Source organism: Lissotriton vulgaris, chromosome 8, assembly GCF_964263255.1.
Source record: "Lissotriton vulgaris chromosome 8, aLisVul1.2, whole genome shotgun sequence".
Lineage (NCBI taxonomy): Eukaryota > Metazoa > Chordata > Amphibia > Caudata > Salamandridae > Lissotriton > Lissotriton vulgaris.
Window position 1 is genome coordinate 1,548,309,285 of NC_141696.1, and position 21,628 is coordinate 1,548,330,912.

The window sequence follows — 21,628 nt, forward strand, 5'->3', positions numbered from 1 at the left end:
AGGTTTAGTTCTCTGAACTGTTGTCTCTACCATTAGTGCAATCGAATCAAGTGCTCCCAGCATCCAATCGCCAACTTGAGTGTTGGCTATGGTGGGGTTGCTATCAAGTATGGGACGATTCGCAGCAACAGCTGTAGGGAAAATTGGGGAGGTAACCGTAGCCCATTCTTCAGTTGTGGCAATGGATGGAATATTATGCAAGGGAATCAAGAAGGGGATGGCTCTGTGGTCAGACCAAATCAGTGGTAGAGGGAGGTCAACTACTAGATTGGAGAGATTTGAGAAAATAGGGCCAAACATAGTCCCTCATTTGTGTGTTGGCAAAAAGACCAACTGAAGTAAGTGAAGACTGGTTAAATCCGCTCCCATAGCTGAATTTAGAGGACACACTGATTCGTCAAAGTGAAGGTTAACATCCCCAAACACAGTAAAATTAGAACAATGTAAGACCAACAGTGTTAAGATATCTGCTAGAGAGGAGATTAAGCAGCAGGACCTGTTGGCCGATAGATCAGAATTCCTGAAAAGCAGAAATTGCTTCTGGTAAGGTGAGAGGAAATATTAGAGGAATGGATGGTATTGTTGGAATCTCCATTTATTATTAAGTTAGAAAATGAAACGCTAGAAAAAGCAGACCGCACATTTGTGCCAATCTATGTCTTGACACTAAGGGACCGATTACGATTGAAGCAGTTTGGAAATGGTTTCTGACCGACTCTGATCGAGAGAGTGCGACTGAACAAGTATGATGAATTTGGATGCTTCCAGATACGATTTGGTTGAACTCCTATTGACTTCTATGGCAGCCTATGTTCCTAACCGCATAGTAATCTGGCCTTCAGTCGGGAAGACATGTTCCCGATCCGATTTGGAAGGAGCAAATCCTGTTAGGAGTCCTTCCTAACTGCATTGTAATCAAGCCCTGGGTGGGAAAGTTTTCCTAACCGCATCATAATCGGGCCCTAAATGTTGTAAAGCAGTTAATATAAAATCTGATAAGCAGATTTGTTGCCAACATTTTCAACTACTGATATTATCTCAGAGAGGCATCTGTAATGCAGTAACCAAGAGCAGAACAAATATTACAGCTGTGTCAGCATACCACTAGTTCAACCTCCAGCTCATAATTTTTGTCTTCTTTCCTTTAGCTTCTTTCTTCACACAAGCCACTGATTATTGAAACGTACAGTGAGGATGAGAACAAATATTGGTACAGGTAAGAGCTATGTGTTATCAATACACTGTTGTTGCAACCTTAAAAGCCATACAATGTAAAAGGTACGGAATGATTTATGAAGTACATGTTAGCGTTCCTTACATTTGTAACAAAACAGTTAGTGTAAAACACAATAATAAAATGTCTGTTTCATCAGAAGACGGGCTTGGTGCAGGTCCTAGGCCAGGGGTGGTAGCTGCACTAATAGATGTTGCATTTCACTGTTTTGGCTTGAGGCACGAGTTCTGCTGGACACTGATGCTGTAAATTTACGTTTGCATTTTAGCTAAATCTATTGGCCAATGTATCAGCCATCATTTACATCTATATTTCACTGGGTTTATGATTTGTATAAAGGGAGGTTGAGATGGTGGCAGCTCTGCTAAGGCCGTATTTGTTTTTGGTGTTTGCAAATAGATGTGTTCCATAAGTCAGACGTTTACATTTGACTTCAGGCAGTTGTTAAATAAATAAATCAATATATCAATCAATCAAATCAATTAATCAGCGGTTTGTAAAGCATGACTACTCACCTGTGAGGGTCTCAAGGTGCTGGGGGGGCTGCTAATCCATCTGGGTATGGAGGTTTAGTCGAAGAGCCAGGTCTTGAGGTCCTTCCTGAACTAGGACGACGCAGATTGCCTGAGGTGGAGGGGCAGGGTGTTCCAGGCCTTGGCGGAGAGGTAAGAGAAGGATCTTCCTGCGGTTCTGTTCTTGTTGATCCATGGGACGAAAGCCAGGGAAAGTTGGGCGGAGCATAGTTGTCTGGCAGGTGTGTGGAAAGCAAGGCGGTGGTTCAGATATTCAGGTCCTGTTTTACCTTTTAGGCATGAGTGAGGAGCTTGAAGGTGATGCTCTTGTTGATAGGGAGACAGTGGAGTAGTTAGAGGTGTTATGTCACAAGGATGTGGCAGGGGATATTGAGGATCAGTCTGACTAAAGTGTTTTGGATGTTTTGTAGTTTCCTGAGCTGTTTCTGGGTGACGCCGGCGTAGAGTGCATTGAAGTATTCCAGCCTACTGGTGATGAGTGCGTGGGTGATCGTCTTTCTGGATTCTGTGGGAAGCCATCTGAATGCCTTTCAAAGCAGGATGAGGATAGTGTGTTGATTTCGCGGTTCATTGAGCGCAAGGAGTCCAGTATGATGCCATGGTTACGTGCTTGGTCCATTGAGGTGGGAGGGGTTCCTAGTACGGCGGGCCAGCAGGAGTTGTCGCATGCTGAGGGAGTGGGTCCCAGGATGAGTACGTTGGTTTTATCCAAGTTGAGCTTGAGGCAGCTGTCTTGCAACTAGAAAGAAACTGTCTTCATTCTGTTGTGAAAGTTGATTCCGGCGGCTGTGGGTTCGTTGGTGAGGAAGATGTTCAGCTAGGTGTCGTCGGCATAGGAGATGACGTTGTTGAAGTTATATATCTGTTTCCTTGTGTTCGCAGTTGCATGTTAAGAGCACATGTACTTGAGTTCTTGTGAGCATGTATGCCTGAGCTCTTCTGAGCACAGGTGCCTGAGCTGTGGTCACCACCTTCGCCTGAGCTGTGGTGAGCATGTGTGCCTAAGCTGTATTGAGCTTGTGTGCCTAAACCGTGGTCAGCATGTGTGGCTGAGACGGGTCAGCATGTGTGCTTAAGCTGGAGTCAGCATGTGTGCCTGAGCATTGATGAGCTCGCGTCCCTGAGCTGTGGTAAATATGTGTGCCAGAGCTTTTGGTGAACATGTGGTCTTTAGTTGTGGTCAGCACCTGTGCCTGTGCCATAGTTTGGATGTTTGCCTGAACTACCCTATACACCTAAATTGATTGAAGAATAAATGGAATAATTGAAATCAGATTAAACAAGTTCTGCGGATACCTCACCTTGTGTTCCTTGTGAATTTCCTCAGGCATCAGACTGGATCTGGTAACATTTGTAGCAATTCCCTTGCGTGTCCGTAGGTGGCATTGTGTATCTCCATTTCAGATCGGTCCCTCCCCACATGTGACTTCCGGGCCTCTATATCCATGCCACCTCCACATTCTGAAGTCAGTTACGTTCGCACCTCCTGAAACGGATCCTGAGCTTTTAGAATCCTGTCTTTTCTGACAGGGATTTTTCCTTTAATATTCCACAAGTGTGTAGACAAAATCAGCCACTAAGACTACAGAGTATAAACCGTGTCATGACTGTAACCGACAGATGCCGGTTATGAACACCCATGATGTCTATCTATGGTGCATTTGCTCCAAACATGACTCGACATTGTGTCTGTGATGTACCAAGGTGAACAAAAAGGCCTTCCTCGAATGTGAGGCACAACTCGCCATCGGCGAACTCTGTAGGTCGAAAAAGCACTCACTGTAGAGGTATTTTATTTTATTTATTTTAAAGGTTTTATATAGCACTGGCTAGACCCAGAGGTATCAGAGCGCTTTACAGGGGTGCAAGGAGGTACAGTAATTGATACATTTGGTCAAAAATATAGCCATACGAACCAATATAACAGGGAGGGTAGATAAATGTTACAGCTATTTACAAGAGTACTATGATAAGCTGATTGGGAAGAGGGTGCTTAGATTAAGGTGGGTGTGAGGAGGTGAACAAGAGAAGATAAAGGAGGGAGATATGGAGAATGGGAGTTAGAGGAATAGGGGAGTGGGAAGTCATTGGGAGGCCATGCTAGAGGCTAGATGTCATACTTAAAGGTAGGGGCAGGGAGGCTGGTTAGGGGGAGGAGAAGTAGTAGAGTGAGGGAGGGGAGATAGGAGGGAGAAAGGGGAGGGGAGCGAGTTGGAGGGCAAAAGAGGGGAGCCTGATGGGGTGAAGAGTGGGAGACGGTGTCTGAGGTAGGTATTATTGACCCTAATATTTGTTGAGGAGGAACAATTTGAGGTCTTTTTTGAAGTTGATGTAGGAAGGGTTACAGAGTAGGTCTTTAGGCAGGGAGTTCCAGATGGAAGGATCGAACCTGTGTGCTTTTCTTTTTTAGCAGAGGGGGAATAAGTATGAGGGCGTTGGTACTCCTTGTCGGTCGGGTGCAGCCTGCTTTGTGGAGTATGTCTGAGAGGTAACATGGGGAGTTTTGGTGAAGTCCTTTGTGTCTGATACATACGATCTTATAGGTGGATCTGCCTTCGATGGGCAGCCACTTCAGTGTTTTAAGTGCGGGGAGATGTGGTCGAACCGTTTGTAGTCTAAGATAAGTCTTGCTGCTAGGTTGAGCACAGATTTGAGAGGTGTAGGATGGACTTTAGGTGTTCCAGCGAGGATAGCGTTACCATAGTCTATTCTAGACAGGACCAGCGATTGGACAACAGTTTTGAAGTCATCAAGCGGAATGAAGGATTTAATTTTTGAGATGGCGGAGCGTGAAGAGCGCTCCTTTGGCTGTGGTTTTTATGTGGGAGGTAAGAGCAAGGCTATAATCAATGGTGATGCTTAGGGATTTAACTGAATTGGAAGTGGTGAGAGAGCAGTTGAGGGCATTAAGGTCGGATATCCAGTCTTGTATGGGGAGATGGTAGTTTTTAGGGGCGAAGAGAATGATTTCATTTTTTTTAGGGTTGAGTTTAAGATGATTGTGGTGGAACCATGATTGGATCTTGGTCAGGGTGTCATTGAGGTGTAGGACATCAGAGTGGGATTTAATCTTATAGTAAAGTTGAGTGTCATCGGCATAGAGGTGGTAATTGATTCCTGCTTGTTTGAGAATGAGGGTGAGTGGTTCCATGAAGAGGTTGAAGAGCGTGGGAGAGAGAATGGACCCCTGGGTGACACAGAGGGAGACTGGAGTGGGGTTGGAAAGACAGTTCTCAATTTATTTTAATTTGTTGGGTTCTGTGTTGGAGAAAGGAGGTGAACCATTTGAGGACACGGCCATTGAAGCCAAAGCGGACTTTTAGAGTGTTAAGTAAGGCAGAATGGTTAACAGTATTGAATGCAGCAGAGAGGTCAAGGAGAATGAATAGGCAAGGCTCACCATTGTCAAGTGAGTGACGAATGTCGTCCACTATATTATCCTTTTCTGAAGCCGGATTTGCAGTGAGTCAAAGAAGTCGTACGTGTAGATGTGGTTATCCAGTTGGAGCAGGGCACACTTTTCAAGGGCTTTGGAGAGAAGAGGGAGGTTAGAGATAGGTCGCAGGTTATTCAGGTCGTTGGGATCTGCGTTGGGATTTTTGGGGATGAGTGTGATTTGACCCAGTTGAGGGAGGCAGGAACACATCCGTTGGTCACGGATGAGTTTATAATGGTGGTCCAGAGAGGGTCAATGATATGTTTAAGGTCTAGGACAAGGTTAGAGGGCATAGGGTCTTTGGTGTGAGAGGATGGTTTCAGCTTAGAGATGATGTCATAGATTTCATGTTCCGAGACAGGGTAAAAATGATGCCAGGAGGCATTGTTTTTTTGTTGCTGGGGGAGAAAAGGGTTGAATGCAGGTGAAAAGGTAACGATATGGAACCTGGAGAGGACCTGGGGAGGATTCGATGAGGATGGAGTTTCAGGAAAAATCTCATAGGAAAGAAGTGGGTTGGGGGAGTAGGAATTTAAGAGGAAGGATTGATCAATTTTGGTAACTTTATCAGAGAAGAAGTTTGCAATTACTTTGCATTTCTCGTTAGTGGCTATCAACTTAAGGGGGCAGAGGAAGTTTGGTTTTTGACGATGCAGAATAGTTCTCTAGGTCGATTTTTGGCCCTAGCAAGTTGTGTGTGGAAAAAGGAGGCCTTTTCATTGAGGATTTTTTGTAGTTGGACCTAGCGGATCGAAGGAGGGCTAGATGGGAGGGGGATGGGTGTTGCTTCCAAGTTCTTTCGGCCTGCCTAAGAGAGCGTCTTTCATAGTTAAGATCAGAGTTGAACCAGGATTTCGAAGGTATGTTTCTTTGGGTTTTTAGTTTGGGAGGTGCCACTTGGTCTAGGACCACAGTAACTGATTTATTATAGTGCTCAGTGAGGGTGTTAGCATTTTGGGAGAGGGGAGTTACCAGGAATTGGGCTTTGAGTTTGGTTTCATTTCTAGCTCGCCTCGGGGGATAAGATGGAGGTTTCTGGTCAATTTCTTGTGTTTGATGGTTTTGGCTTGGAGGAGAGGGGCTGTAGTGGTGATTGTGAAGAGGATGAGGTGATAGTCGGACCAATCAATGAGGATGATGTTGGAAAGGGAGGCCAAATCATTATTAGTGATGATGGCATCAAGAGTAGCCCCCTTTGTGTGAGTTGGGGAGTGACAAATTTGTTTATGGTCACTGATCTCCAGAAGATCCGTGAGGAGATTTATAGCAGGGTCTTTGATATCATTCCAGTGGAGGTTGAAGTCTCCAAGGAAGAGATTTTTAGAGTTAGAAGAGGATTGGGTGAGGAGGTCGGAAAGTTCCTCAGCGAAGGGATGGGATTCGCCAGGAGGGTGTTAGATGTTGTGTAGACAAATCGGTGGGGCACCCTGAATTTTAAGTTCAGCTCTGAGGTATTCAAACGTGGCAGGGTCAGAGTTCTTGACAAGCGGGAGTTGAAGTTCGTTTTTAAAGATGATAGCTAAACCACCTCCAATTTTATCTAGTCTACCTTTTCTAAATATGAGTAACCAGGGGGGATAGTAGGTCACGCATAGATGTAGAGTGGGCCTTGAGAATAGTTTCTGTAAGGAAGGCAATATAAATGTCTTCGCAGAGAATGGTTTCAGCAATTTCAGTCGCATGCCTGACAGCTGAGCGGCAATTGACCACCATGCATTGGGGGTTTTGGGTTGTTTATGGGGGGAGGGCATGTTTGGATAGTGGTAAGTTGTGTTTGGGGCCTGGGGGTGACGGGGGAGGAAGGGATTCTGCTCGTTCTCAAGATCACGGGAATGGTAGAGTGGGGGTTGGGCGGGTCAATTGGATATTTAGGGAGGTAAGAGTTACAAAGGTCGAGGAGGTCAGAGGGGGAGAGAAGGCTCGGGGTACGGTGGGGTCGATGGGAACAGTTGCAGCGGGGGAACGTTCTCCACTGTAGAGGGTTGGAGTTGTTTTGTGCATCAGGGTTTGGTGGAATTGCGCGGTTAAGGCGGATTTCAGAGGAGAGGGAGTTAAAATCTTTCCTGAGTTGAGAAAGTTCCGACGATAAAGAAAGAATATTCATTAGCTGGTAGAGTTCACACGACAAGATCAGAAGATAGCTTTCGATGTTAGATAGGGTCTGTGCTAAATTCAGATCAGAGTTATCCGGGGAGAGTGGTCTGGGGAGTGTTAGGGTTGGGAGCTCAGGGGGGTGTTAGAGAGGCGTTCTCAGGTTGGTGGACGGAGGGAGGTACGTGTATTCAGAGAGGAAGTACATAGATTCATAATAGGTGTCCTTAGAATGTAAGGGGTCTTGGGGGGAGAGGTGAAATACAATCCTGGCTAATAACATCTTGGTTTTGGGGGGAAGGCAGTTAGGAGAAGGTGAATGAGGTACAGGCAGTTGAGTAATAGGAATATCGGGAGGAGGGTGCTGGAAGGGGGAAGTGAGGGAGGGAGTGTGTCTCGTGGTGGGTGGGGAGAAGTCATAAGAGAGAGAAAGGGTTTGGGAAACTGGGCATGCTGTTGAGGTGTTCGGCTGAGGGAGGATTGCTAGCGAGAGGGCGTAATTGGAAAATTGGATTTGAGAGTCATCCAATATAATATAAGTGCCTGTAGGGTGAGGGGTTGGGGACAAGGAAGGGGAGGGTGAGAGGACATCAATCAGTTGGGAGGGTGAAGTGTTTGTAGGTGGGATGGAAAGTAGGTAGGTTAAGGTGCCGAAGTGTTGTTCAAAGATGGTGAGATGATTTTCAGAAGCTTGGATTAGGATGTTACCGGATTTGACGATGGAAATGTCTATTTCACCAGGGAAAACAGGGGTAGGGGAGGTTGACAATTTGAAACCATATGCAATTTTGCATGATTTAGTAATGGGGAGGTGGCGGAGAAAGATGCCTTTCCATTTGGAGGGACTTTTGGAGTAAACAATTTAGTTGGTTTTTATTAAGGAGGAGAGGCTAAGGTAGTTATCAACAAACAGGGTTTCCTGATGAACAATAAGTAGTTTGTGTTTAAAGTTTTCTTAGCATTTTTGAGAGTTTGGGTGGGTAGAGGATGGTCCAAGAATTCGGGCCATGTCTAGTGATGGGTGAGTCCTATGGATTGGTTCTGTGGTCTGTTATGTTGGGGGGTGGTGAGCGGGGGCATGGTAGTTGGATTAAGGAGACTAGGAGAGTGGAAATGATAGTGCAGGAAGACTAGATATGGGATGTAGATAGGTGAGGGGGCCGGAGTAGGAGCAGGGTGAAAGTGAACGAATAGAGTAAGAGACCAGAGTGGGAATGGAGTGCGAGGATAGTATTAGAAGGAGGAGATGCAGTAAGTCGGTGTCAGGTGGGTTAATCAGTCAATGCACATATAAGGAAACTTGGACAAGTGTGGGAGCAGGTAGGAAAAAGGAAAGGAAGAGGGATAAAAAATCGGAGTCAGGTGTCAGGTAGGCTAATCAGTCAATACATATATAGGAACAAACTGGATAAATGTAGGAGGGATCAGACCAAGGGGACAGGAGAAAAGGTATAAAAAAATAGGGACAGAAAGAGACATTGCAAGCAATATGTAAAGCAGGTGATAGCTTACAGTAATAGCCAATAGAAGTAAATCACAGTATTAATTTACAATTGTAGCCAATAGAAGTAAACCATAAATGAGAAACAGCTTAAATGACTCGAGCACATAGGGTTCTAACCATCATTAAGGAAGTCAGTAGTTCCACTATGGAAGAATCGTAAGGCAGTAGTCAAAATAAAATGATAGTATAGATTGCAATATTAATAGCATAGGCAGGTATTCTAGGTAGCAAGCTGTGGGGGAGGTGTCGCGGTTCTGAGGCCAATATGGGAGATGGTAAAGGAGGTGCCAGTGATTAGCAGTAATAAAGATAGCCAGGGAGAGTGGAACAGATGCGGTCAGGGCAGCTGACCCAAGAAAAAACAAAGAAATCAAATCAAAGCATAGATCACCTGCTACTCCCCCCTTGGGGATCACTGACATAATTTCAATACATACAATATCGAACCACATAAAAATCGGAAATTAAATATTGATAACAAAAATATTGGCTGCTTATACTTTACTAGTAAAACCTCAAATATTGTGAAAACAAATTTCATTGTTAAAATATCGATTTTACCTATAAGGAAAATAAAAATATTGAAAACAAAACTATTGTTACCTTTAAATAAACATAATATGTCAAAAATATTGATGCACATAATATTACCGCCAAAATAATTAATCATTAATCAATAAATAAAAAAAAAACATTTTTTACATATAAAAATTACTTCAAATGACCCCAAAACATGTTATACACATATTTAGATTAAATAAAAATGTTGCATCTACAAAATCTTTACCATTCACCCTAATAAATTATATAACTAAAATATTAACTATACAAACCCCTCAAAAATTAGCATTTATCTGGAAACATTTAAATAACAACCACATTTATATATATATTTCGAAATTCAAAGGCAGCAAACTCTCATTACTTTCGCTACTCATAGGGAAAGTAATGAGAGCATGCTGCCTTTGAATGTTGAAAATGAATGCTTTATATGTATATATATATATATATATGTATATATATATATATATATATATATATTACCTACTGGCGGTCGCCAGTAGGTAGTTATAGTTAGGACCTAGTTTCCATAGGAAATGCTCAACATTCTATTTGGAATAACTTTGGCCCTGGTTGAAGAATCTTAGCGAATTTCTCAAAGAAGATGGCTCAGTCCGCTGCGCTCCTTCCCTAAAAGTTTGGAGGGGATTGGTCAAGTGGGGGCTGAGATAAAAGGGGGGTCCCAAAACGTGTTTTCTCCATGTTATTTTCCATAGGACCTTTAGACTCGGCTGCAGGTCGAACAGGTGAATGGATTTATAAGAAATTTGGCAAAACTGTACAGTCCGGCTCGCAGATTACGCTTTTTTTGGAATGGTGTAAATCCGTTCAGTAGTTGTTGAGAAAATTAAAGTTAAAGTCAATTATATATCTATAGGCGCGCATGCGTGCGCGCACCCAAGTGGCTGCACGTGAGCGGAATTTTTTTTTGCTGCGTGACGTCTGTTAACGTTCGATTCGAAGGAAATCAGGAAGTGTTGACCGCCATTTTGTCACTGCGAGTAAATATATTGTCATTTCAAAGCGTTGGAACATGGAAAGGGGAGAAGGTAGAGATTGTTTTGCTGCGTAGGTTTTCTCAGGGTGTGCAGTAAGGTCCTTAAAAGCGAAAATATATATATTTTTTTCTCGAAAAAGTTGCGGGGTGCGCGCACTCGGGCGCGCACACCTATTTACAAAAGTGTGAAAATGGAGATAAATCAGAAGTTTGAGTGCTTTGATATAAGGTGGCTCTGAAAAGAGCCCTTGTGTTAATTGAGTTGTTTCTGCATTTATAAGTAAGTACCGATGTAGAGTTTGATATAATATTGTTGGCAGCATTTTGAAAGGAAAGACAGGGGCCCATTTTCTGGTTAACAGGTGACCAGGCCAACTTTTCACGCCAGGCCCATTCCTGCAAAGTCGACCGCCATTTTTAGGAGATCTGCAACCACCGGCAGTCACTGGGTTGCAGGAGCAGATGGACTCAAGCCTGTCGGGCGAAGCATCGTTGCACCGCCACAGTGGACGAGACCCTGCTGGGTGAGTGGAGCGTCGCTGTACCGCAACAGTGGGCGAGTCCTTTGCTGGGCTCGTGGAGCGTCCCTATACCGCCACAGTATGTGAACGCTTTGCTGGGCTCGTGGAGTGTCCCTATATCGCCACAGAGTACGAACCCTTTGCCGGGTGCATGGATCGTTGGGGGTGCAGCTGAGGGGCCTCCATCTGGGGAGGCTCGTCCGCGCCGCCTCTCCCTCCCAGTGGACCCCACGGCGTCTTGCTGACATTTGTTATGGCCGAACCAGGCGATGAAGAGAGGGGGAGGTCGGATATATATGAGTTATACTATTAGGTATGTCACATCCCCCTTGTGGCCTGCAAGGCACCGAAAAAAGAAGAGAATGGGAAGACAACTACATCTCGGGTCGGGCCCATGCCTTCTCTGGCCGATGGCGGCCGGCCGCTCTTTGCCACGGCCCCAGGAACGGATCCCTTGGTTCATCCTGGGGACAGGCCTTGGCGTGTGGTGTCTCCTCCGGACTATTCGCGTAATGGTTCTCCACCCCAGGCCGTTGCCGACGGCTTTTGTAGACTTTCTGACGCTCAAAAACCCTACTAGAAAGCAGCCCAAAAGTAGCCCAACATTGCTACTTTGGGGAAGGAGGGGCTGCGCGCGAGCGGAATTTGTTTTTGCTGCGTGACGTCTGTTAACGTTCGATTCGAAGGAAATCAGGAAGTGTTGACCGCCATTTTGTCACTGCGAGTAAATGGTGCTCCACATTGTAAATGCGGCACACCATGGGTGGCAGAGCAGCGGTGCACATTAACTGGTGCATCTCTGGGGATGCGCCAGTTAACATAAATCTGCTCCTTTACATATAAGTATGAGCAGGGGACACAGAGTTGGTGAAGCTTATCGAAGGTTAAAAAGAGATGAGTCCTGTTCACTGAAAACTTGGACATAGGACTCACCTCCTCAGCATCGCTGGACATGGCTAAATAATAGCTACAAAATGTTACTGTTGTTAAACAATTTTACTATTATAGTGTCTGAGATTTGTCTCTTACTCTGCAACATCTCATTGTTGTTCTCTTTCTTTAAAGATAAGGACATTAACCATGAGTGATAATGAGCAATCCGTTGGTCTCGATCTTATTGTTGAACATGTCATTGAAACGTCAGTGGAAGTGGAACCCTTAGATGATTTAAATCCTGAGGATGATGAAGAACATGATGAGGATGCCGATTTGTCAGAATTGTATGACATAGGGTGGGAAGCTGACGTGCTTCAGCATATGGAACTATAAACATTTATTTTTCAAATTTACTGGAAATAAAAAGTGAAAATGTAAACCGTTTCATTTAAAATTAAACATAACTTGAAAAACAGGTTATGTGTAGTGTCTTTAATAAAATAGTCAAATATGCTCATAAAAATATTTCTAAACCAATGAAAAGCCTTAACAAGTCACATGACCTGTTATGCTTACGTTACGCGCTCCGCGCCGCGCCCCGGATTGTTGGTCATTCAAACTGAGGCTGGCGTCAGCATGAGAGCGCCAACGTCTCGTGGCTACGCCATTCAGAAAATATTGTTGGCAGCATTTTGAAAGGAAAGATCTGCAACCACCGGCAGTCACTGGGTTGCAGGAGCTGATGGACTCAAGCCTGTCGGGCGAAGCATCGTTGCACCGCCACAGTGGACGAGTCCTTTGCCAGGTGCATGGAGCGTCGCTGCACCGCAAGAGTGGACGAGTCCTTTGATGGGTGCGTGGAGCGTTGGGGGTGCAGGTGAACGGCCTGCACGTGGGGAGGCGGGAGAGGCTCGTCTGCACCGCCTGTCCCTCCCAGTGCACCCCACGGCGTCTTGCTGACATTTGTTATGGCCGGACCAGGCGATGAAGAGAGGGGGGGGGTCGGAGGCATATGCAAGACATCCCCCCTCGTGGCCTGCAAGGCGCCGAAAGATTATCGTCCGCGCCGTCTCTCCCTCCCAGTGTACCCCACGGCGTTTTGCTGACATTTGTTATGGCCGGACCAGGTGATGAAGAGAGGGGGGGGGGTCGGAGGCATATGCAAGACATCCCCCCCTCGTGGCCTGCAAGGCGCCGAAAGAGGAAGAGAATGGGAAGACAACTACATCTCGGGTCGGGCCCATGCCTTCTCTGGCCGATGGCGACCGGCTGCTCTTTGCCACGGTCCCAGGAACGGATTCCTTGGTTCATCCTGGGGACAGGCCTTGGCGCATGGTGTCGCCTCCGGACTATTCGCGTAATGGTTCTCCATAGTTGTTTTAATATATTTTTGTTCAAGAATAAAAACGTTTTAATCTGTTATTTTGCTGTTGTGTGGTACATTTCTAATATTTGTCGCTCTGATGTCGTTTCCCCTCCCAAATGGAACATGTGATTGTAATCTACAGCCGGACATTCCGACAGGACATGAGAGCAAAAGGGGGGGGGTCAGATCTGAAGTTGGGCAGGCGATAAGATCACGTTTTGCTATGTAGGGCTATCTATGTTCGTGATGGGGCCTAAAAGGGGGCAAGATGGCGTCGAGCTCGGTTTCTCTCACTAGTTTCACTAGTTTCATATTTCTCATGAGGGGTTGTTCCTAATGTTTCTATTTTAGCAAGGTCAAAAAGAGATCCTATCAGTGGCCTATTGATTTTGTTCGATTCCTTTTGTTTTCTCTAACGAGTTTTAAGTTAAAGTTTGCTAGTACGATACAGCGGCTAGTCCGCATTTTATATATATGTCTTTTTTATTAGGGGTGTTTTCCGGTGGAGTCGGACGATCTACCTCTAATAAACGGTAAGTGTTCCTCTGAAGGAATGCGTCTTGAAAGTGGCTGACTGTAATGTATGATATTTCACTCAGTGACTTTCAGGCCCATGCTGTTTCAAAACTGTGCATGTGTTTGAAGCAGGCGTAGGTATTGACGCAGCATAGAAACTACTAGGAACCAATTGGAAGTGTTGTTTTCAAGTCACATGACTTCACATGCGCGTCTCAGGACGTGTACGCGGTGATAGTATCTGGTTGGAAGTAGCGGTTCAATTTCAAAACGTGAAAAGGAGTAAATCGAAACATATCCGGATTTAATATATCTTCTGAGTAGTATAAGTTCTATGGTGGGTGTATGAAGAAATTTAATAAGTTGCAATCGCGAACTTTTCCCGAAATATATATATAGGCGGTTGCGCGCACACGGTCGCGCACGATCGAAAGCCGATAAACGCCCTTTATAATATGCTCCTGGAGCTGTTTTTGGAAAGTTCAAATTGCAAAGTTTTCACGAAATATATAGGCAGGTGCGCGCACTCGGTCGCGCACGAAAGCCTGGAAATGCGATATCCATTTTATTGACAACTGTTGCCGAGAGTGCGCACACCGGGTCGCGCACGAAAGTTTAGTAAGGCTATTTTTATTTACAGACAAATTTTAATGTGTTTAAAAAAAGGCAAGGTACAGACTTTCGAATTCTGTATCGCTTTACAAGGAGTCTCTATGCAACTTGAACAGTGAAGAAAACGGCTTGTTTTCGAAAAAAATATTGCCAGAACTTTATTGCCAAAAGTATAGGTTGCATACACGACATTTTTCTGAATTAGCATTTTAAAAACCAATGAAATTCACAGAAAAAACCATAGGTTTTACACACGTTATAGTTAGGAAGTAGCATTTAAAAAACCTATGAAATTCACTGAAAAAACCATAGGTTTGACACATGTTATAGTTAGCTGGAAATTTTACTGACATAAAACCAATGAAATTCCACGTTATAGTTAGTTGGACTCACTATAACTTGCGCGTGCAATGCACTGCTGATGACGTCACATATTACATCACTCATGACATGGTCAGTGACATCACTCATGACATCACTGATGACACCATCCAGTGAATATGTGTCTTTCTGAAAAATAAATATTAGTGAGTTATGTTTAAATATTTAAATATATATATTAGTGTTTCACTTTGTGTATAAGTGGCTACATGTGTTGGTAAGTAGCTACATGCGTATGTATATGGGTTATTAGATATTTTTATTAGTATCAGTATGAGTGTCTATATGGTTTGGTGGGGGTATTACTTAGCACATAGATGCATGAGTGACTGACTCTCTGTTTGTATGTGTTTTGAAGACAGCATATGTACAGGACTGTATGGGTGGATGAGTGTCTATAATGGTGTGTTAGTGAGTGAATGACTGTCTCACTAGTGTCTTTATCAGTAACTACATATGTTTTAATCTAGTATATATGAATATTGATGTATATAAGTGAGTATATGTGAGAGTAAGAGATTGTAAGAGTTCCTGTTTAAATAAGTATGTGTTTCTATAAGTGATTGTTTAAGAGAATAAATATGTGTAATTTTCAATAGAAGTAAGGTGGAAGTGTGTGTATAACTCTATATTCAAATAAATGGATGTTCAATAGTTTATTTGCACGTGTGAATATGTGTGTGAGTAACTTTTGGATGACTGTCGGTGTGTAACAGGATGTATAGGTGTATCACTTCATATGATGAGTGAGTATATGTATGAGTGACTATATAGAACTGTTGGTGAATGAGTGGATGTGTATATAGATAGTGGAATTACTGAATTGCTTGTTGTAACTGATATAGGTATCTCCATTTTTTTTTAAATTTCAGTTTCTATTTTTGAATATGTGTCTCAAGGGTTACATTACAGTGAAAGGAGGTCTGTCACTATGTCACAAGGATGGTGTCATCAGTGATGTCACTGACCATGTCATGAGTGATGTAATATGTGACGTCATCAGCAGTGCATTGCACGCGCAAGTTATAGTGAGTCCAACTAACTATAACGTGGAATTTCATTGGTTTTATGTCAGTAAAATTTCCAGCTAACTATAACATGTGTCAAACCTATGGTTTTTTCAGTGAATATATATATATATATATATATACACACATATATACATATATATATATATATATATATATATATATATATATATATATATATATATATATATATATATATATATATATATATATATACATATATATATATATATATATATATATCACGAAAAGTCCTTCTAAGTGTCGCCACGTAGTCACGTAGTCACTCACGCGCTGTGCACATCAATCAGGACACGGACCCATGTTAAGGTGCTAATTATTTTTGTTTATTCCCCGAGTCAAAGATGCGTTTCGCAGCCTCTAGCCGCTTGTTCACTTGACAAAACCATAGAAATTCCCCTGTTATAGTTAGTTGAGCGAACTATAACTCTGGCCCCCGCAATGCACTGCTGATGACGTCAAATATTACATCATTCATGACATGGTCAGTGACATCACTGATGACATCTCAAATGACATCACTGATGACATCATCCAGTGACTATGTGTTTCTATAAAATGTAAATATGTTTTATATATATGCCAATGGGTGGTTGTATAAGAGTCAGGGTGGGTGATTTAGTAGGTGTGTGACTGACTGTGTAAGTGAGTGATTAATTGTGTCTTACTGAATGCATGTGTTAGTGACTAATACAGACATTCACATAGTTTAACTTGTCAGTTGCTATGTAAGTAGTTCCATGGGTTGGTGAGTACCTAAATGAGGATCTATATGGGTTATTGATTAGTTGTTTGAGTATATCTATGGGTGCCTGAGGGTCAGTGTGGGTAGGTGGGGTTGGGTGTAACTGTCCATAAATGTGTGAGTGGATGATTCACTGGGTGTATAGGTTCAAAAGTGCATCTGTGAAGGACTGTATGGGTGGTTGAGTGTGTGTATGGGTGTGTTGATTAGTGAATGGATGCCTCAGTGGTACATGTGTGAGTAACTGCATATGTGAAAGGCAGTATATGTGAGTGTTGGAGTGTATAAATGACTATATGTGAGAGTGAGTGATTGTGAGAGTGGTTGTATGGATCCGTGTCTGCTTGTATAAGTTATTGCATTAGAGTGTAAGTATGTGTTAGTATATGTTTAAATAGGTGAGGTGGTGTGTGTATAACTGTACAGGTGAGTAAATGAAAGTGTGATTGATTATTTCCATGACTGACTAGGTGTGTGAGTAACTCTTTTTATTTTTTTTATTTTTGATTATCAGCACAAAAAGCAAACATGACAAAAATATCCCAAATAAGTCAATCATAACATAAAATATACAAATAAATACATACAGAATGGCAGACCATAGTGTCAGCTAAAAGAATATAAATAAACAAAACATACCATTTTGAAAATCCAAATTTAAATAAAGTTACCCCATATTTTCTCATATTTAAGTAAAGACCTAATACCTCTTATTTGGGCCAAGGCCACCTCCATGCCATGTATTTCATTAACCAAAGATCACCATTGTGTAATATGAGGTGGTTGTGGGGAGATCCAGGCTCGAGCTATAATAAGTTTGGCGCAGGATAGTAAAATAGTAATTGAAGCCTGCTGAGGAATGGTAGTGTCATGTACATCTAAAAGTACAGTTAAAGCAGAAAGTAGTGGGGCTTTCACTAATTTCGTTTTCAGCACCTTATCCAAAGCAAACCAAAACTCACTTAACGACGGACAGGTAAATAGCATATGTTCTATGTTGGCACCCACGGTATCACATTTAGGACATTTGGTATGATCATAATATAAAACATTTGAAGACCATTTGAGAATCACTTCGGGAGTATGATATAGCAAACAGGAAGTTTTAAATTGTTGCCATCTGAGACTCGCCGATTGAACTACATTATTAATTTTTGAAAGAGAATGAGCAATCTGTCAGAATCTGAGATCTTCATAACTTTCATCCGACGAATCAAAAAATTGTATATTTGAATGTATTTAAACCTCATGGCCTCAGTTAAATGGTATAAATTCTTAAGTGCCCTAAATTCAAAAAAGCCATCACCACCATAAAGATCACCCAATGTTATAATACCGTGAGTAGACCAAGCATTAGTCCAGCCGTCATTAAATATCCCGGGAAGTCCTGGATTTCCCCAAATTCGTAGTTTAGCATGAAAAAAAGTGGTTTTGCAGAAAAATAAAATATTAAACCAGATCTTGGCTATGTCTCTCGTGGTCTTAAATTTGACTCTTTTGAAGTAGTTTGGGTCGTTCAATCTGAACAAAAACATTCTAGCATCTAATTTTAGCATAATGGTATGATAAAAAATTTGTAAATCAGGATTGAACAGGGAACGGAGGCGGCCGATAAAGGTAGCCCAAAAATACAGTTTAAAATCTGGGAAATTAAGTCCACCTGTATCTACGGATCCTTTCAATTTAGCCAAGGATCTACCCACTTTCCGATATCCCCAGATAAAACTGCTAAAGATTCCGTCGAGCTTTTTAAAAAAAACATTATTAAGTGCCAAAGGAATAGAACGAAATAAGTAGAGAAATTTCGGCAAGATTTTCATTTTAATCAAAATAATTCTGCTAATAATGTTCAGGGGAAGTTTGTGCCAATTTTTTAGTTGCACCTCAGTTACTTTTATAAGCACTTCATAATTTAAAGGGATTATATCCCTGATTTTAGCTGAAATGTATACTCCTAAGCAATTGGCAGCCCTACATATCCCAAGAACATCTCCCGAAGGTTTGTAATTAACCACTATTTGGATTTTATTTGCATTTAATTTATAGCCGGAGACATTTCCAAATCTATTGGCTTCAACCATTATACCCTCCAATGCGGTTGTGACATTGGTGGAATATATTGCGATATCATCCGCATAAGCGGTAATTTTCAACCGATGAAGCCCGGATTGGAATGGAATAATCCTGGGTTGAGCCTGAAGTGCAGAGAGAAAAGGCACCATTGACAAAGTGAAGAGCAGGGGCGACAATGGGCACCACTGCCGGGTACCCCGAGAGATCGTAAAGGAAGAAGATGACAAACCGGCGTAGCTAATCTTAGCCGTGGGTTGATCGTATAAAGCCTGGATCCGACTAAAGATTTTACTCCTGAAACCAATAAAAGACAGCACAGACCAGAGATAATCCCACCCCACTCAGTTGAAAGCCTTTTCGGCATCTAATAAAATCATACCGAGTGGGGTGGATTCCGTCTCAGCCATATCAAAAACCGTAATAGCTGTGTTGATGTGCGTCATAGTATCCCTGCCTAGTACAAATCCGTGTTGTTGCACGTTTATGATTTCGGGGATAATCTGGGCCAACCTATTTGCCAAAATGTTAGCAAAAATCTTAGCATCTGTATTAATCAAAGATATGGGTCTGTATGAACCACATTCATCTGCCGGTTTGTCTTTTAAAAAAAAAAAAAAAAGATAATTTTTGCAATATTCCAAGAATTTGGAGCAATCCCGGTTACCCCTATAGATTGAATTACTAATAAAAAGAGTTGAATTATTTCTTCGATACAGCTTTTATAAATTTTCGCCGGAATAGAATCTTCCCCTGAAGCTTTTCCGATAGGTACAGATAAGATAGCTTGTCTTACCTCTGACTCAGTAATATCATCTGATAGATGCCCTAAACCTGGTAGATTAAACTTTTCCTTTATATTATTTTCCAAATAATCTAGAATATTAGAAGCAGAGGCTTGATTCTCGGGGGTATACAAGGTGCAATAGTACTCCGCAAATTGCGCCAATATCTTCGCTGGTTGGTTATAAATAATTTGATTCGGGCCCTTAATATTTTTAATGAGAGTCTGTGCTCTATCATCGGCTACTTTGAAGGCCAATATTTTACCAATTTTGTCCCCTCCTTCATAATGCAAAATTTTTGATTTATGTAACTTGGCGCAGCTCTTTTCAATCAAAGTTGGCTTGAGGTTAGACTTAATAGATCCTAGTTTTAGCCCAATTTCTATCGTATCAGGGGAGCATATTCGTAGCGCCTCAGCCAATACCGTTTCTTGTGCCGTAATATTCGATATCAATTTATTATTGGCAAAATGGCGTTCAGAGTTTTGTTTGAATATATATTGTTGCGCATGACCTCTAATGCTGGCCTTGCAAGTATCCCAAACAAGTATATGGGATGCCGAATTAAGATTAATCTTAATAAATTCACCCAGGTGTAGTTTAAGCTGTGAGATATAAACAGCATCTGATAATAAGTAACGGGGAAAAGAAAACAGTCTTGAAGTCGCTTGGTTTTCTAAGTAATCAAATATCAATAGAATAGGATTATGATCCAAGGATACGCGAGGGCAGATTTCTATAGAACTATTAGATATTATTTTATCAGTTGCCCAAGCCATATCATTGCGGGAGCAAAGTTTGTGGGGTGCTGAATGATATGTGTAACCAGGTATATCAGGATGAAGAGAGCGCCATACATCTTTTACATTATGTACCCGGCTAATGTCCAAAATTGCTGCACGCACTTTGCGCATATGCTGAAAAGCTCCCTGTCTTGTCGTGTCCAGCTGGTAATCCATAATACAATTAAAATCCCCCATAATAATAAGTTCTCCTTCCCACCCCAATAGTTCCATATTCAAATCATCAAAAACAAAAGCATCATCAAAATTGGAACCGTAAATCCCGCATAATAAAAATTTATGGTTGCCAGTCAGTACTTGCGCGATTACCCACCGACCTAAATTATCTGTAGCAGTTTTAATTGTTTCAGATCTGCATCATTTACCTTTTAAAATAGCACCTCCTCTAAGTAAAATCTGTTGTGATGAGCAAATTATAATCTCGTAACCCAACTGATTAAGTAATTTTCTATCCTTATAAGAAATATGCGTCTCAGATAGAAAAACTAGTTGAGGATTATAAAGCTTAAGCTCTTCGGAAACTGATTTTCTTTTATTCTTACTATTTAGACCAGATACGTTCCATGCTAAACATTTCAATTTATACATTTCAATCCATAATTATCATTGTTTCTGCCATACTGTATGCTATTAACCAAAAAAATTTAAAACTTGTCACAATTTTTTTTACCACATTGTGCTGAATTTTTTACCCTTTTTACCCCACCCAAACCATCCCACCCCCGGAAAACTTGGGCCCGCCCCCCACCCTCTCTCACCCCAGTGCTAGAGGGAAACCCCCGCGTGACTGCTGCGGCTGATGGGGCAGGTCAGAGTACAGCCGTCCGAGGACTACCAGACCACCCTACCTTTTTTTATGTTTCTTTTAGATAAAGTGAGACCCTGGGTACAAAAACAAACACGGAAAAACCCCTCTTAGTCACTACCCACAAAAATTACGGATCAGCCATTAACCCAACTTAGTTGGCAAATTCTCAGCCTCCTTCTCGTCTGACAAGTAATACGTATGACCTCCCTTGTTAACTTTGAGGTGGGAAGGTTCCTGCAGGAATGCTTGCCCCCCAATCGTTTTGAAAGGATCGATGAATTTCCTTAGCCTCCATCTCCTATCCATGGTAGGTTTACTCAAATCAGACCGAAAAAATAGAGACATATTCTCAACTGAGATAGGGGAGTTAGGGCGAGCTTTTAAAGCCACAGTCTGCCTCAAAAGAAAATTTCCAAAATAAATAATAAAAGGCCTAGGAAATTTACTCTCCCTATTCTTCTGAAATGGGGGAAGGCGGTGGGCTCTCTGGACCTGAGAGTCCCAGTCCCAATCAGCCAAATCTGGTAAGGCTTTGTGCAATAATTTCACCAAATAAACCCTGGCGTCTGGCCCCTCCACGCCCTCCGGTATGCCAAAAAGTCTAAGATTCGAACGGCGTTGGCGATTCTCTAAGCCCTCGACCTTCAGTTGTAGAGCTATAATCTGAATGTCATGTTGCTTCAGAGAGAGCTCAGTGCGGTCGGCATTTTCTTCGATACTAACAACTCTTTGCTGAAGGT

General features: G+C 42.3%; 1 protein-coding gene across 1 annotated transcript in view; it reads left to right on the forward strand.

The window, feature by feature from the left end:
- The window catches only part of LOC147700347 (NACHT, LRR and PYD domains-containing protein 3-like), a 484,040-nt gene that overhangs the window by 271,661 nt on the left and 190,751 nt on the right, over positions 1–21,628 (forward strand). Inside the window, exon 6 of the mRNA XM_086936309.1 lies at positions 1,178–1,216. Coding sequence (XP_086792435.1) covers positions 1,178–1,216 — 39 coding nt within the window. The remainder of the gene's footprint in view (positions 1–1,177; positions 1,217–21,628) is intronic.